Below are 13244 nucleotides of genomic sequence, written 5' to 3'. Positions count from 1 at the left end.
TACTTTGGAACCCCTCTGGATTTAATTTCGCTATTTTAGAAGTGTATTCACTAATTATTATTTTTTTAACCCCAAAATGAAAGTACATTTTTTGGGGTGTCCCGATTTTTTTTTTTTTGCACTTTTTTTTTACATACATTTTTTTAATTTTAGGGGCCATTCACAGGCGTGCAGGCTATTTTTTTTAAGCCTGCACCCCTAAACCCCAATTCTGCACTATTTATTGCCAGCTAAACACTAGAGAAAAATTATCCTTGTTTTTTTACATTTACTTTTCGCACTGGCAAAAAGTCTTTGTAATTGAATACGGGGATAATTACAATAGGCGAAAATGACGTCATCGGGTTTTCGCCTGGAATTGAATACGGGCCTTGATTGTTATAGCAACTGATGTTTTTTTTTTAACCTTACATACATGATTTGAGTTGCATATAAGGCCTGATTCAGACCTATACGCAAACGGTTTGCATATAGGTCTAATGGCAAGGGGACTGTGCATGCCCAGGACCTGTTCTGTGCATGTGCAGATCGGGTCCTGCGCCCTCGCACGCAGTGCGGCTGCAGGCGTCAGGTGAGTGATGACTCCAGTTTTGTGGGAGGGTGGAGGCAAGTGTCTGCGTCTTCACACACAGTGCCCGAAGCCAATTGACATGCTGCGGCCGATTGGGGGCGGGCCAGTGCTGCCTGTGTTTCAAGAAAACGGTGGGGTGTTGGCCCCGTTTCTGCAAGTGCCGAGGCTAATGTCTGTGTCTCCTGATGCAGATTTACTGGCCTCACAGGCGGGTAGGAGGTGGTCGATACTGAGATGTTGATCCGATCCCGGGTCTGTGGATACAGGCATCGGATCTGAGATGCCGGCAGGAGGCGTCTTTTTCCTTCAGAGGCCTCCTACAGCATTAACATATTTGTGTCCAAAGATGCAGCAGCTGTTCAGAAGAATACAACTCTGAATCGTGCCCGCAGCACTGAGATCTACTATGCTGGCAGGAGGCGTCTTTAGCCCTCAGTCGCCTCCTGCGGCATTAGCATATTTTAGCATTGCTGCTGTGTCCAAGCACGCAGCAGGAATGCTATCAGCGTCCATCTCTGAATCACCCCCATAGTGGCTGTCAGATTCATAGGCAAACACAGGGGGGGTTTCCGTCTGCCTGGAAACCCCCCTCCCCAGCCCACACTAGAAATAGTAATATAATAGATTGTTACTAGTGCTGCATGTTCTTCTCAATATCACAAATGAAATAATTAGCACCACCTGTGGATCTTTTAACATGTATCAGCCAGTAATAAATAACCTGTGCACCAAATAGAAGATCTGGAAAACATGCACTGTTAGAGATGCACTGCTATAGAGCCCAATATGTACATATACAGTATGTCCAGGGCAGTGCTAGGTTCCTCTGCTGCTCCTCCAGGCTCCCAGACTTGCTCCAATAGTCTGGAATGGTGCCCACATCTAAAATAAATATGTTCAGCTCAGGCAGGATGGCCCTACTGACGCATATAATAGCTTACTGTGATCACTGGTTCTGTATATGCTGGAATTAATACACACAATACACTATGTATGACGCTTATTAAAGCTGGTTAAGTATTAATTCTGCCCTCTTCATTGACAGGTCACACTCGCTCTATTTGGAAACCCCCCTCTGGAAATCCTGCGTTTGCCACTGAGACTATAATGCCGGGTACACACTAGACGATATATTGTCCGATCCGGTCACCTCCGTCTCTCCTCTCTCCGACAGATACTGGGAGGAGGTGGAGCCGTGGTCCGGGGATGTCCCAGAAGGCTCAGCACGGCCACGCCTCCTCCCAGCATCAGTCGGAGCTGACCAGGAGAGGAGATGTGCCCGTCCTCTGCAGCACATGCTGAAGGAAAACGACCATGGGGGAGAGGTAAGTTGATGAGGGGGGAGGGCGGGTGGCAGCGGGGTGGTGGAGACCTAGGGGGGGCCCATGAAAATTTTGCGATTGGGCCCCCCTAAGTCTAGCTACACCCCTGTCTGCTGTACTGTCATATCAGTAATGCTGTGACCTAATACATCCTTTGGGGCCCATTTATTATAAACTATTTTCAGCATATTCCCCGAAAACAGATATCCACATATATTTAGCATCCCTGCAATGTACTATGGAGGGACCGCAGCAGATATCTCTAATATCTGCTGCTGTTCCTCCATTCGTGACAGCAGCCGTTTCGTATATCATCATAGCATGCTATATAATGCAAGTTACCAGAATATTGGGGGAAATGTATGAAGACTGCGGATTGTAGTGTGATATTACCGATTGAATTCGCATTGCGAATTCAGGCAATATCACAGGGATTTACTATAAATCCCTTGCAGGGACAGAGCTTGCGATAAAGCTCTGTCCCTGCGGATCCCATCCGCACTCTAGTCGCGGTATTTTCGGAAAAAATACCGCGACCAAGAGCCCGCACATGCGCCGACCGACCACCGCTACTACCCCCCCACCAATGCTAAGCCCCGCCCCGGCGCTAAGCCCCGCCCCCCGCGACCCCCCCCGCGACCCCCCCTCCCTTCATTACACTTACCTGCATCCTCCTGTCCTCCGGTGGTCTTCTCCGGGCTTCCCGATCAGGTGATCTCCCATACTGCACTGGGGCCCGATCACCTGATGACCGGGCCGCAGTGCACTATGGGAGACCAGCTGACCGGAGAGGAGCCATCACCGGAGGCCCGATCACCGGTCCCTGGATTCAGGTAAGTAAAAAAAAAAATGTTTAATTTTTTTTTTCTTTTTTTTACAGCAATCAGCTTGCGGTCTGCTTAGACCACACAGCTGATTACTGGTACCGGCTCCCGCCTCTGCTCTCCCCATTAGAGCAGAGTGGGAGCCCGGTAACCGGGGGAGACCCTGGATAACGCCACCTCCAGGTGGCGTTATTATCACAGGGCTTCCCCCGGTATTTTTTTACAATTTATTTTTAGTAACTTAGGTCGGATCACATTTCCCATTACAGTTATGGGAAATGTGATCTGCTTTACTAAAAATAAGTGATACTAGGGGTTGGAGTAGAATAACTACAGGTGAAACTAAAATAATGTGAAAAGGGTGTGAAAACACCCTTTTTCACTTTATTTTAGTAAAAATAATGTTAATAAATAGAGCCCAAAGTGAGGACAGATAAAGTACCATCCAATAAGCTACTAACTCAATTTTCAAACACAGCCTGTAAAAGGACAGTTAGGAGCTGATTGTTTGGTACTTTATTTCTCTCCACTTTATCTCTCCAAGGTTTGATACACCTAGCCCATTGTCCCTTAAGTGGAGTGAGGGTATATAGTCAGTAGATTAGTAAGGGTATATAGTCAGTAGATTAGTGAGGGTATATAGTCAGTAGACTTTAGTTCCTTGCTCACCTCTTTGATATGTAAAAAATCTTTGGCTTCAAAGTTGATCGCAGCTCCTTGGACTGGGCTCTCTTCATCCAGAGCTCCACAGTAACTGACATTGGTTCTTACAGCAAACGCAACTGGCTTGAGCTGTGGAAAGAGACAAAAGACCTCTATTACAGTGCAAACTGGATGTATAGTGTAGAAAGCCCTGTGCATCGTAGTAAGGTCCATGCAGCACACATAACCCTAAGGCATACCCAGGGTCTTCTCGAGGGATGTACATCATATAGAAATGCTCTACTTAGCTATGCCTTCTAAAACAGCCCGCTGACCACTTCCTGGGGGCTGACTGATGATGTGGCGGCACTGGATTTAACGCCCACCAACAAAACTGCCTGTGCTGTCCCACCCTTGGGTACATGGTGTCTGCCAATACTGGTAAAGCCAGTGGTGATTCCGTTTGGGGCAGTCTAAAGCTGGCCACACATCTAAAGATTATCTGTCCAACCAGCCAACTAGCTGATTGGTTGGAATGAAAATCTGGTAACGTATGGGAGTAACTGATGACCAGCAATTTGCTCCTAAATGCCAGAAAACAGATGAAAATGGTCGTCAGTCAAGTTTGTTAAATGTTTGATCTAAACAATTTGTTCAAACAACAGAAATTGTCCATTTTCCGGCGTTTGGGAGCAAATTGCTGATTGTCATTTGCCGTCATACATTACCAGATTTTCAACTAGTTGGCTGGTTGGACAGATAATCTTTAGATGTGTGGCCAGCTTAAGGGGTTTCTGGGAGGACAACCTGCACACCCCAATGTGCATGCAAAAACATGCTGATAGGTTAATTAGCTGCTTAGAAAAAAAAAGAGTCTATGCTTGTGCGTTAGGAACTATGGCCCTGATTCAGAGTCGGACGCTCTGACCAGAGCGCTCGCTCTGAATCAGGGCCGTCCTATTTAAATTTGGAGCGGCCTTTTGGACGCTCGCATAGCTGTGGGTTACCACCCACAGCTTATGCGAGCGTCCATGATGATGGTTGCGATGGTCAAGACCATCGCGACCATTGGGCTTATGACGAGAACATGCGGTAGGTCTCGCTGCCGCAAGCCCTGGAGTGATTTTGGCTCTATCAGAGCCAAAATCACTCCCACTGACATCACTAGTGATGTCAGTGGGGCCGGACCAAGACGGTAGGCGTTCCCATGGGAACGCCTCCGTCTGGCAGCCACGCCCCCGGCACGCCCACCAAAGGGGGCGTGCTGTCACTCACCATCGACAGCATGCCCCCTTTGGTGCGAGACCCGGAGCGACAGCTTGGCTGTCGCTAGCCGGGTCTCGCGCATGCGCACAACGGAGCTCCATCCGTCGTGCGCATGCGCATTTGGGTAACATCGACCCGCTTGCGAGCGTCCTGCTCTCGCGAGCGGGTCTGAATGAGACCCAATGACTGTAAGCTCCAATGGGGCAGGGACTGGTGTGAATGACAAATATTCTCCCTGCACATCACTGTATAATTGGTAGCTATATATATATATATATATATATATTATTAATAAAAGCCACCACCGCCAACCAAAAGTACAGTACATCTAGTATTGTGGTGATGTGGAATGTGAAAAGCGGCGTTCAAAAAAAATGTACACATCACATCCAAAATCTCACGTCCTACAACATTAAAGCAATCCCTTCCATTAGATAAACCATTTACATGTCTCTCCTATATACTGCTTGGGTTACCCTCATTTATGGCTTACAGGATATCAATCACAAGCAGTGGTACAAGTAGATCATTTCTTTTACAGGTACTGTGGACCTCATTCAGAGTCGGTCGAAGCGGCCGCACGGTCGTACGGGAAAAGGGGCCGGATATTCAAATGATTCCCTCGCAAGTTGCGACCCTAAGTTCGGATCGGTAGCTGGCCGTCCAAGGGGAGGAAGCGGTCGGAATTAAAAAAAATACACCCCCTTCTCGTACGCATTGCACGTCATCTCCGGGCATATAAGGATTAATCGAGACCATTGGGAACCATCTAAACTGGTCGTAGAGCTTAAGGTTGACCATACCCTCTCTTAAGCTCTACGATCATGTCAGTGTAAAAACCTCCCATGTCACATGTGCCATGACACTACTTTGTTAATTATGCACTCCCATAAAACGCCGTTCGCATAATTAGGCACGCCTGCGTTCGGATCTCCACTCCCCCATTTTCAAGCACCTTCCCCTGTTACCACCCACAAACGCCTCATTCTGTCACTCAAACTACCGACCTGGCTGTGTTCAAGGAGAGAGAAATTTCTGATCTTAGCGGGTAGTTTGCGCACACGCATTGCGAACTTTACGCATGCGCAGTATAGCGAACATCGGTGGCGTACGACCGTAACAACCGACTCTGAATGAGGTCCTGTGTGCGCTACAAAGCAAAATGGGCGTGGCCACACATCATGGAGAGCGTAACCACATGTCGCAGGGCATGTCCGCTCAACGTCCTCAGTTTCTCACCACTCAGGGGGCATGCCCAGCATTCCGAGAGCTGCTGGGCTGCCATGGGTCTCTTATGAGTCGGAGTCCATATCGCTGCCGATCGCTATGACTCGCTTGGTGGTAGGGGCAGGTACGGCATACCGGCTGCCAATTCCTTAAAGGTACGCTGTACCAGCCCTTACCTACCTACTTTCACTACTGATCACAAAATTAAGGCCACATGAAAAATGCCTTTGGTACATGGATAATTTTTGCATGACTGAAACTTTGTTTTACATTGTGCAAAGTACATCTAAAATATGCGCTTCTCTGGCAAATGCTAACTGGAAGGCGCAAAATGTACTCTATTAAAGTACAGTATGAGATTGGAGGGTATATTTACTAAAGTGAGAGTTTTTAGAAATGGAGATGTTGCCCATAGCAACCAATCAGATTCTACTTAATATTTAACTAGTACCTTCTAGAAGATAACAGTTAGAACCTGATTGGTTGCTATGGGCAACATCTCCACTTCTAAACACTCTCACTTTAGTAAATATATACCCCAGTCTCAGCCAGATCATAGCTGGTGCAAAGTTCAAGTGCCAATCGAGGTGCATGCTACTACTAAAGAGGCTTTTGAGCTGCACCCTGGCCATTTTGTTCTTTATAATTATGCCCAGGGTGATTGCAAATGAATCTCAAAATATGCCTTATGCTGTTTGGTTTCTAGCACACACCTAATTTAGCCTGGGCTCATTAAATATCTATGTCAAACAGAGAATATAGCTATCTTATTGTTAAAGATTAACAGAAGAATTACAGGTTAGTTTAAAAATAAGCAAACGCTTGTACACGTCTCAATCTACTACAACCACCAAATCACTTGACACTGCAAACTTACATTACTATCCTTTTTTGTATGTAGGGCCTGTCTGCATGGTGTGGAACCACAAATCCATTTACAGTTCCCCGAGTGATAAATATATTAAATACTAATGTCTAGATGTTTGCTGCTCCTCATCACACTTTACTCAAGGGACTTACTCTTGCTATCAGGAGTCAAAGATTACACAGGAAAAAAAGCAATAACATGGCAAATCTTTAGACTGTCTGTGATAATGATCCCATAGAGCCTTGTCGTCAACATGTTATTGATGGGTTTCAGGAGGACGTAAAGAGAGGGAGAATGAAGACCTGGGATTGTGCAAGTATATTGTAAAAGTTTCTTTCATTCAACGAATGTATTAATCCTCAAGCAATGCAGCCTACATCATTATACCATCGAGGTGGGATGCGGTCAATATCCCGACCTCTGGGATTCCGGTGGTCAGAATGCCAAAGCCCAACACTATTTAGAATATCGGTGCTGGCACCCCGATCGCCGGGATCCCGAAGCTAAGTACTGGGGTTAGGGGGAGGGTTAGTGCTAGGCACTAAGGGGAGGGTACAGCACTAAGGGGGGGAGGGTTAGGTTTAGGGTGTGTGGGGAGGAGGAGGTTAGGTTTAGGCACTATTTAGGTTCTGGCACCAGGGGGAGGGAGTGGTAGGGACAGGGAGAGGGTTATAATACTGACCAACAAAGTGTCGGTATTCTAATGCTCGCTGTCGGGATGCTGGCTTTGGGATTCTGACTGGCGGGATCCCAAACGCCGGCATCCCGTATGTATTCCCATCGAGGTCAGTCCCATTGGGAGCCATCTACTATTATAAGATATTACCTGTAACAATACTTAAGAATCTTTAGTGGATGCAACATTTTATAAATTATACTGCGTGACTGCTCCAATGTATTCAACCTTATAATAAGGATGACATCTAGGCTGACTGCCTGCTTAGCTGTCAATTTCCCCACCAGACAATTGGAAAGGGCCATGTACACCATCAGAATTCTCTATGGAAACATTCAAATTCTGTGGGAAAAATGAGCCAGTTATTAATGCCACATTCACTGATAGATGCAAACCAATTCCCGGCTCTTGGGAGGTGTCTTGATTTGGGAACAATTCAGTTCTTGGCGATGAGTGGCTGAGTGCCTCGGGATGGGGTGGAGGCACTGCGAAGTGATATATCTTCACTAATTTTTCATCATAAATGAGCAAAGATTCTGGGCCTGATTAAGCATGGGTCACTATTCTGCTTATACGCATGCATGTGCGTTGTTAATATCAGCGGTGATATTTAATGTTTGCATTCGCATTGCGAACGCAGCCTGACATATGTATGCCCACTTCCCCTTACTCACATCCGTATACTAGGGCCACATAGCGATTAATCGGTAACATCGAGAAACATGGGACCATTACGCACAGTTAAGGAAGCCCAGACATCACTCAGGAATTGCTAACTTCTGCGCACGCTATGAGTACTCAGGAGGTGTCTGGTAGAGCAGTGGATAATTTATGCACGGCCCTGCAATGGCGTTGACACGTACTGGCATCTCGTCACCACCCACAAACGGCACTTCCTGTAAATCACTCTGTCATTCGTCTGCGTTGCCTCTGCGTACGCAGTTCTGACCGCAGCGTCTGGCTCGCGCACGCACGTTGCGATGCACGCGCAGTGCAAATTAATCGACCGATTGCATGCGTATTAGCTACTGTGTTCCTTGCTGAATCAGGCCCTCTGTAAGGTAATAAACAGCAATGTGCACAGCCAAACATCATGCGGTTCCAGCTGGGAAGGCACATGCAAAACAGGTTACGCTGGCAATTTATGTACCGCCACTTTTTTAAAAACAACTTTTACACTTTTCTCCTAAGATTCTCTTAATTCAAGCCTCATTTATTCCTAAATAATGAATGAAAGGTGACATGGACTTGTCTTTATTACATGTCACAGTTGTGCATTTTAATTGCGGTGGTATTTTGCCAATGAAATATTTTGTCCTGGAATAAGGAATCTCGTACAGTGTGTGTAATTAAGCATTACTGGGCCTTGTTGGCTCTCAGCAGGGAACATAACCATCTGCACAGCTCCATGCACTTTTCCAAACAAGTATACAGAAATCAGTAACGTCACAAAAACAGAAAAAATACATTTATGCCGAACAATCACATTTTCAAAGAAGCTTTGTACGAGACCTCTGGTTTACCTATTTCCATTGTAACAGATTTCATTAAGAGCGCATGACTATTAGGTTTTCTGACAACTCCTATAGCGCATGCGTTCCACAGAGAGCACAAAAGTTATGTTGCGATTGGGACAGACGGTATCAGAAAAGTGGTGGACGTTCCTGGGTGGTGACTGGGAGGTGGCAATTAGTGCAGACAAAAATGGTCCAATCAGTGGGCGTGTTATGGGCAGGGGTGTTTCAAGAGAGGAGGTCGCCCGTGTCTCTCCATCACGGACCCCTCTTCTCAGTCCAGCGGCCGGCAGCGCACTGAGCGCAGCGCGGCCAGTGCCGCACTTATAGACTCTGGGCACTACATGTAAGCATTACATTTCACTCAAACTTCTTATTTTTGTAAAAGAACAAGTTTGGAACTTTTTTTAATGAGCTTTTTTACTTGTTTTTATTTATTGATTCCTCTGTGATACTGGATTTTTTAAATATATAAGTATATGAATTCTACTCGCTTTTAAACGGTTGAACTGTGTTTAGCATTTTTTTAAATATTTATAAGCACTTTTTGCACATTGTGGATAATTAATTTATCAGCACAATTTGCGCTTACTTAAGCAGTATCTATTTACATGTATGTTTTGTGTATTTAGTTTATTATTAAATTGTGATTATATTTTTTCATCTATATACACTCTGTGTATTATGTTTTGCTGGTTAAATTGCACACTTTATAAATTAACGCACTAATGTACGTCAGTCGCTCATCACCTAATACACTTATAACATTAAATAATACATACTTAATTTCGTTTGCTCCCCAGCCATGTGGTCCGGGTGCCTGCAGTTGATGTCATCTGCAGGTGCACGGAACATCCAATTAGAAAGATTTCTTATAACCCGGGTCTAAAAACCTGGGTTGGATGCATTCACACTAGAGGCTACCCGGGTTGCACCAAGAAAAAACCCTGGTAGAAAGCAGGGTCATGGACACAGGACTTCGACGTGGGTTGTTTCTGTTCACACATTGCAAAAACCCAGGTTGATGCACATTCACGTCCAAATACCTGGGTTTTTGCTGTATGTCTGAAAGGGGTATTACTTGTGCCTTGCAATGGGAAATGTTTATGCAGGATATACTATAGTGTTATGTCATCCCTCTCTGCAGGCTAGGAACAAACTGAGGGGCTAGTGTCTGCTAGCTATTTCCCTGTTCTCTGTCAATTCTTTATGATGCAGATCAAGCCATAGTCCCAGTGATCCTGTACCCCATCACATATTCCATTCCATGAGGACATGCTCCCAGATATTACCATCACTCAGTAATATTGACAGAAGAGAAAGGGCGAGCTCAGGGAGTACCAACACCTCCTCAGGAACTGAAGGTTATAGGAAATAAAGACATTTTGTGGAAGAGAAGGCAAACAACATCACGGTTTATGAATGCTGAGTTCTACGAGCAGATTAACTAGACCCCTCGTGAAAAACTAGGCAACGTCCTATAACAAGAACATCTCTATGCATGTATCTCGTAATATTTATTTACCTTAGACAATTACTGTATAAAGTGAAAATAAAAAAATATAGGGTAAACGTCCTTTTAACCGCAGTATAGCCCTTCAATGCTGCATCTCTTATGAACTTTTATTCTTTCCCAATGCAATTCTAAAGAGACGGGTACGTACCCTGGCTCTCTCGAGCTGTTGCTGAGCCTGCCTCTCCACCTCGCGGCGGGCAGCTTCCCGGTCCTCCTCCAGTGACACGTCGGAGTCTAACGATGGACGACTTGTGTAGGAATCAGCTGAACCCTGTAAGAGTAATCAGGTCACTTACAGTATAAAGGCTTGTACTGGTCATCCTTTAAGATATCAATATTTTCTGGTAAGTAAATTCAAAAGAACAGCACTAAACATTTAAGCAAATAATGTTGTGTAAGGGCAGAACTGCAGCCATGGGTAATGTAACATGACTTTATAACAAACTTCCAGGTAGTTATATGATTTGGAAATAATGCTAATAAAATGTATATATAATTCAGGCTTTCAATGTGCCGGATTGTTGCTAATACAATGATTACTCTTACCTATTGTATATAGACTGGGGATGGAACGGGCATTGTTATGTATATGTCGCCTGACCACAAATTTGCCCAGACATTTATAGTTACACCCTGTCTTTAAGCAATGCGGCCAGAACACATCATTGTAATGTATTAAGCATATGAAGATTGTTGTCTACAGTACTTTACATTTAGTTTATCTGTGTTGCATATACACTACTTTGGATGATTGCACATAAGAAATATTACACATGTAACACGTTCTGTCAATTCTGAACAGTTTCATTAAGGATTAGTGCACAAAGGTGATTTTCACTAATCCATGCTAATTCTGTTTTTCCATCAGCAGATATAGGAGAGGTGCAGGGGAGATGATTGGTGCACTACGGATCACTGCTTCCTATAAGAAAAAGTGCCATCTGTATACACAGTATTCTGCACATGACGCAGAACTGACAATGGAAATAGCCTTCATTTCACTGTCCACACCAGTCCCTTGTTATGAGTGTAACCCTGAAGTTCCCTTACTCTCTGGATTTATTGAAGACCTAAATAAGGCTTCAAAAAGCAGCTTAGGAAAGTTAAAATGAATTAATGGAAAAGGTCCAAACTTTATATCGGGCTGGAGTGTGAAGTCAGGTTTTCATTTATAACCATGTACATTTCCATTTAGGGGAGGCGCAATTGATTCACAGCATTTGGGTTGTATTATTTACAGGGCATAGGGCTGTATTACATACTCTTCTCTATAGCCCATCTAACTACCACCTGATACTACTCCCTGTGCACTACCAGCTGCCATCCCATCATTCTTGTTTCTATTGTCTCAGCTTCGCCCTCTGCTATACTGTAAGCTCTCACAGACATCGGCTCACTCTACCCTCTGTCTCATATTTGATGATATATCACAGATATTAAGTGACGATAGTTATGATGAACATGAAGTTTGTGATTCTGATTATTATTCCAGCTTTTCCTGATGCTCACCGGCAATTTTCATTGTTATTACATGTGTACTTTTGAAAGTTGTATCTATATTTTGATAGTCCATGGTTATCACAGTATCATTTTGTGAATTAAACCCCTTTCGCACATAGCCTAAATACCCGGCTTTTTCCCGATGCATGTGTATGGGCTAAATGTAATAGCCTCTGAATTTCCAACGCTGTGGGGATTTATCAGAGTCTCATATATTTAAAGTGCCATTCCTTTTAAAGGCTGAATAAGCTTGGATAAGCCTTTAAAATGATTGCCACTTTAAAAATACGATGAGACTCTCATAGATCCCCGCAGCGTCCGGAAGTTCAGAGGCTATTACATTTAGCCCTAGGGGTGAAAGGGTTGGAGTCCCGGTCCATGACTCTGCTCTGTGCCAGGGTCGGGGATTGAGGGGATTGAGGGGTAATAGATGCATTATACACTTGAGCAGGTACACTACTGCAAAATGTTGTAATAATTGGCAACATTGAAAAACTATTGAAAGGGACAATTTTGATGGACAGGTGTATGTGTGTACATTGTCAGTCAAACACTAAACCCAACAAAATCACTGGACATGATCAAATATTCTATTCACTCTACGAGATATATCATGCATCCTATAGATTGTAAGCTTTGCGAGCAACAGGGCCTTCCTACCTATATATCTGTTATTACCCAGTTTTGTTCTATTAATGTTTACAATTGTAAAGCACAGCGGAATATGTTGCGCTATATAAGAAACTGTTAATAAATAAATAAATCACATATTGCATATGCTCAAACTTACCTACCTTGATTATCTTCTCTCCAGTAGCAACCCGGAGAGAGGAGAAGCAGATAGGAGGTGATGGGGGCGGGGCAGGGGCGATTTGTGTTATTAGTACCCTCCCCCTCATGGCAAACAGCTGCAATTCGTGCATATTTAAATAGGGGTGGGGCATACTTGCCTACTCTTCCAGAACCTCCGGGAGGCTCGTGATTTTACAGGTAACCCCCTGCACCCCCGGAAGAGTAGGCACTTCTCCCACATTCCGCCCACTTCCTAGTGAAGTGGGCAGAATGGGGAGAATATTCCCGGGGATCTGCGGGTCTGTGTGTAGGCGGCGAGCTCTTATAATGCAATACTATGAGAATCGCATCATTTGGCCCTACCCCCTAATAAAATATGCAGCGATCTCAGCAAATTCCCATGAGGGTGCGGGGCTTAATGGCGCAACTCAACTGACCCCGCCCCCGATTCCGCCCACCTGCATCTTTCCCCAGGAAGGGAATCGCAGATGTCAGTAAGTATGGGGTGGGGCCAAATGAAGTGATT

General features: G+C 44.8%; 1 protein-coding gene across 1 annotated transcript in view; it reads right to left on the bottom strand.

The window, feature by feature from the left end:
• Window positions 1–13244, bottom strand: part of CACNB3 (calcium voltage-gated channel auxiliary subunit beta 3) — a 448023-nt gene that overhangs the window by 272830 nt on the left and 161949 nt on the right. Inside the window, exons 2-3 of the mRNA XM_088448158.1 lie at window positions 10575–10697; window positions 3387–3509 (exon numbers count right to left, since the gene is read on the bottom strand). Of these exons, the coding sequence (XP_088304284.1) occupies window positions 3387–3509; window positions 10575–10697 (246 nt within the window). The remainder of the gene's footprint in view (window positions 1–3386; window positions 3510–10574; window positions 10698–13244) is intronic.

The sequence above is a fragment of the Taudactylus pleione genome, unplaced genomic scaffold (assembly GCF_031769625.1).
Source record: "Taudactylus pleione unplaced genomic scaffold, aTauple2 ptg000005l, whole genome shotgun sequence".
Taxonomy (NCBI): domain Eukaryota; kingdom Metazoa; phylum Chordata; class Amphibia; order Anura; family Myobatrachidae; genus Taudactylus; species Taudactylus pleione.
The sequence above is the reverse complement of the archived record's forward strand: the minus strand, read 5'-3'. Positions and strand labels throughout refer to the sequence as shown.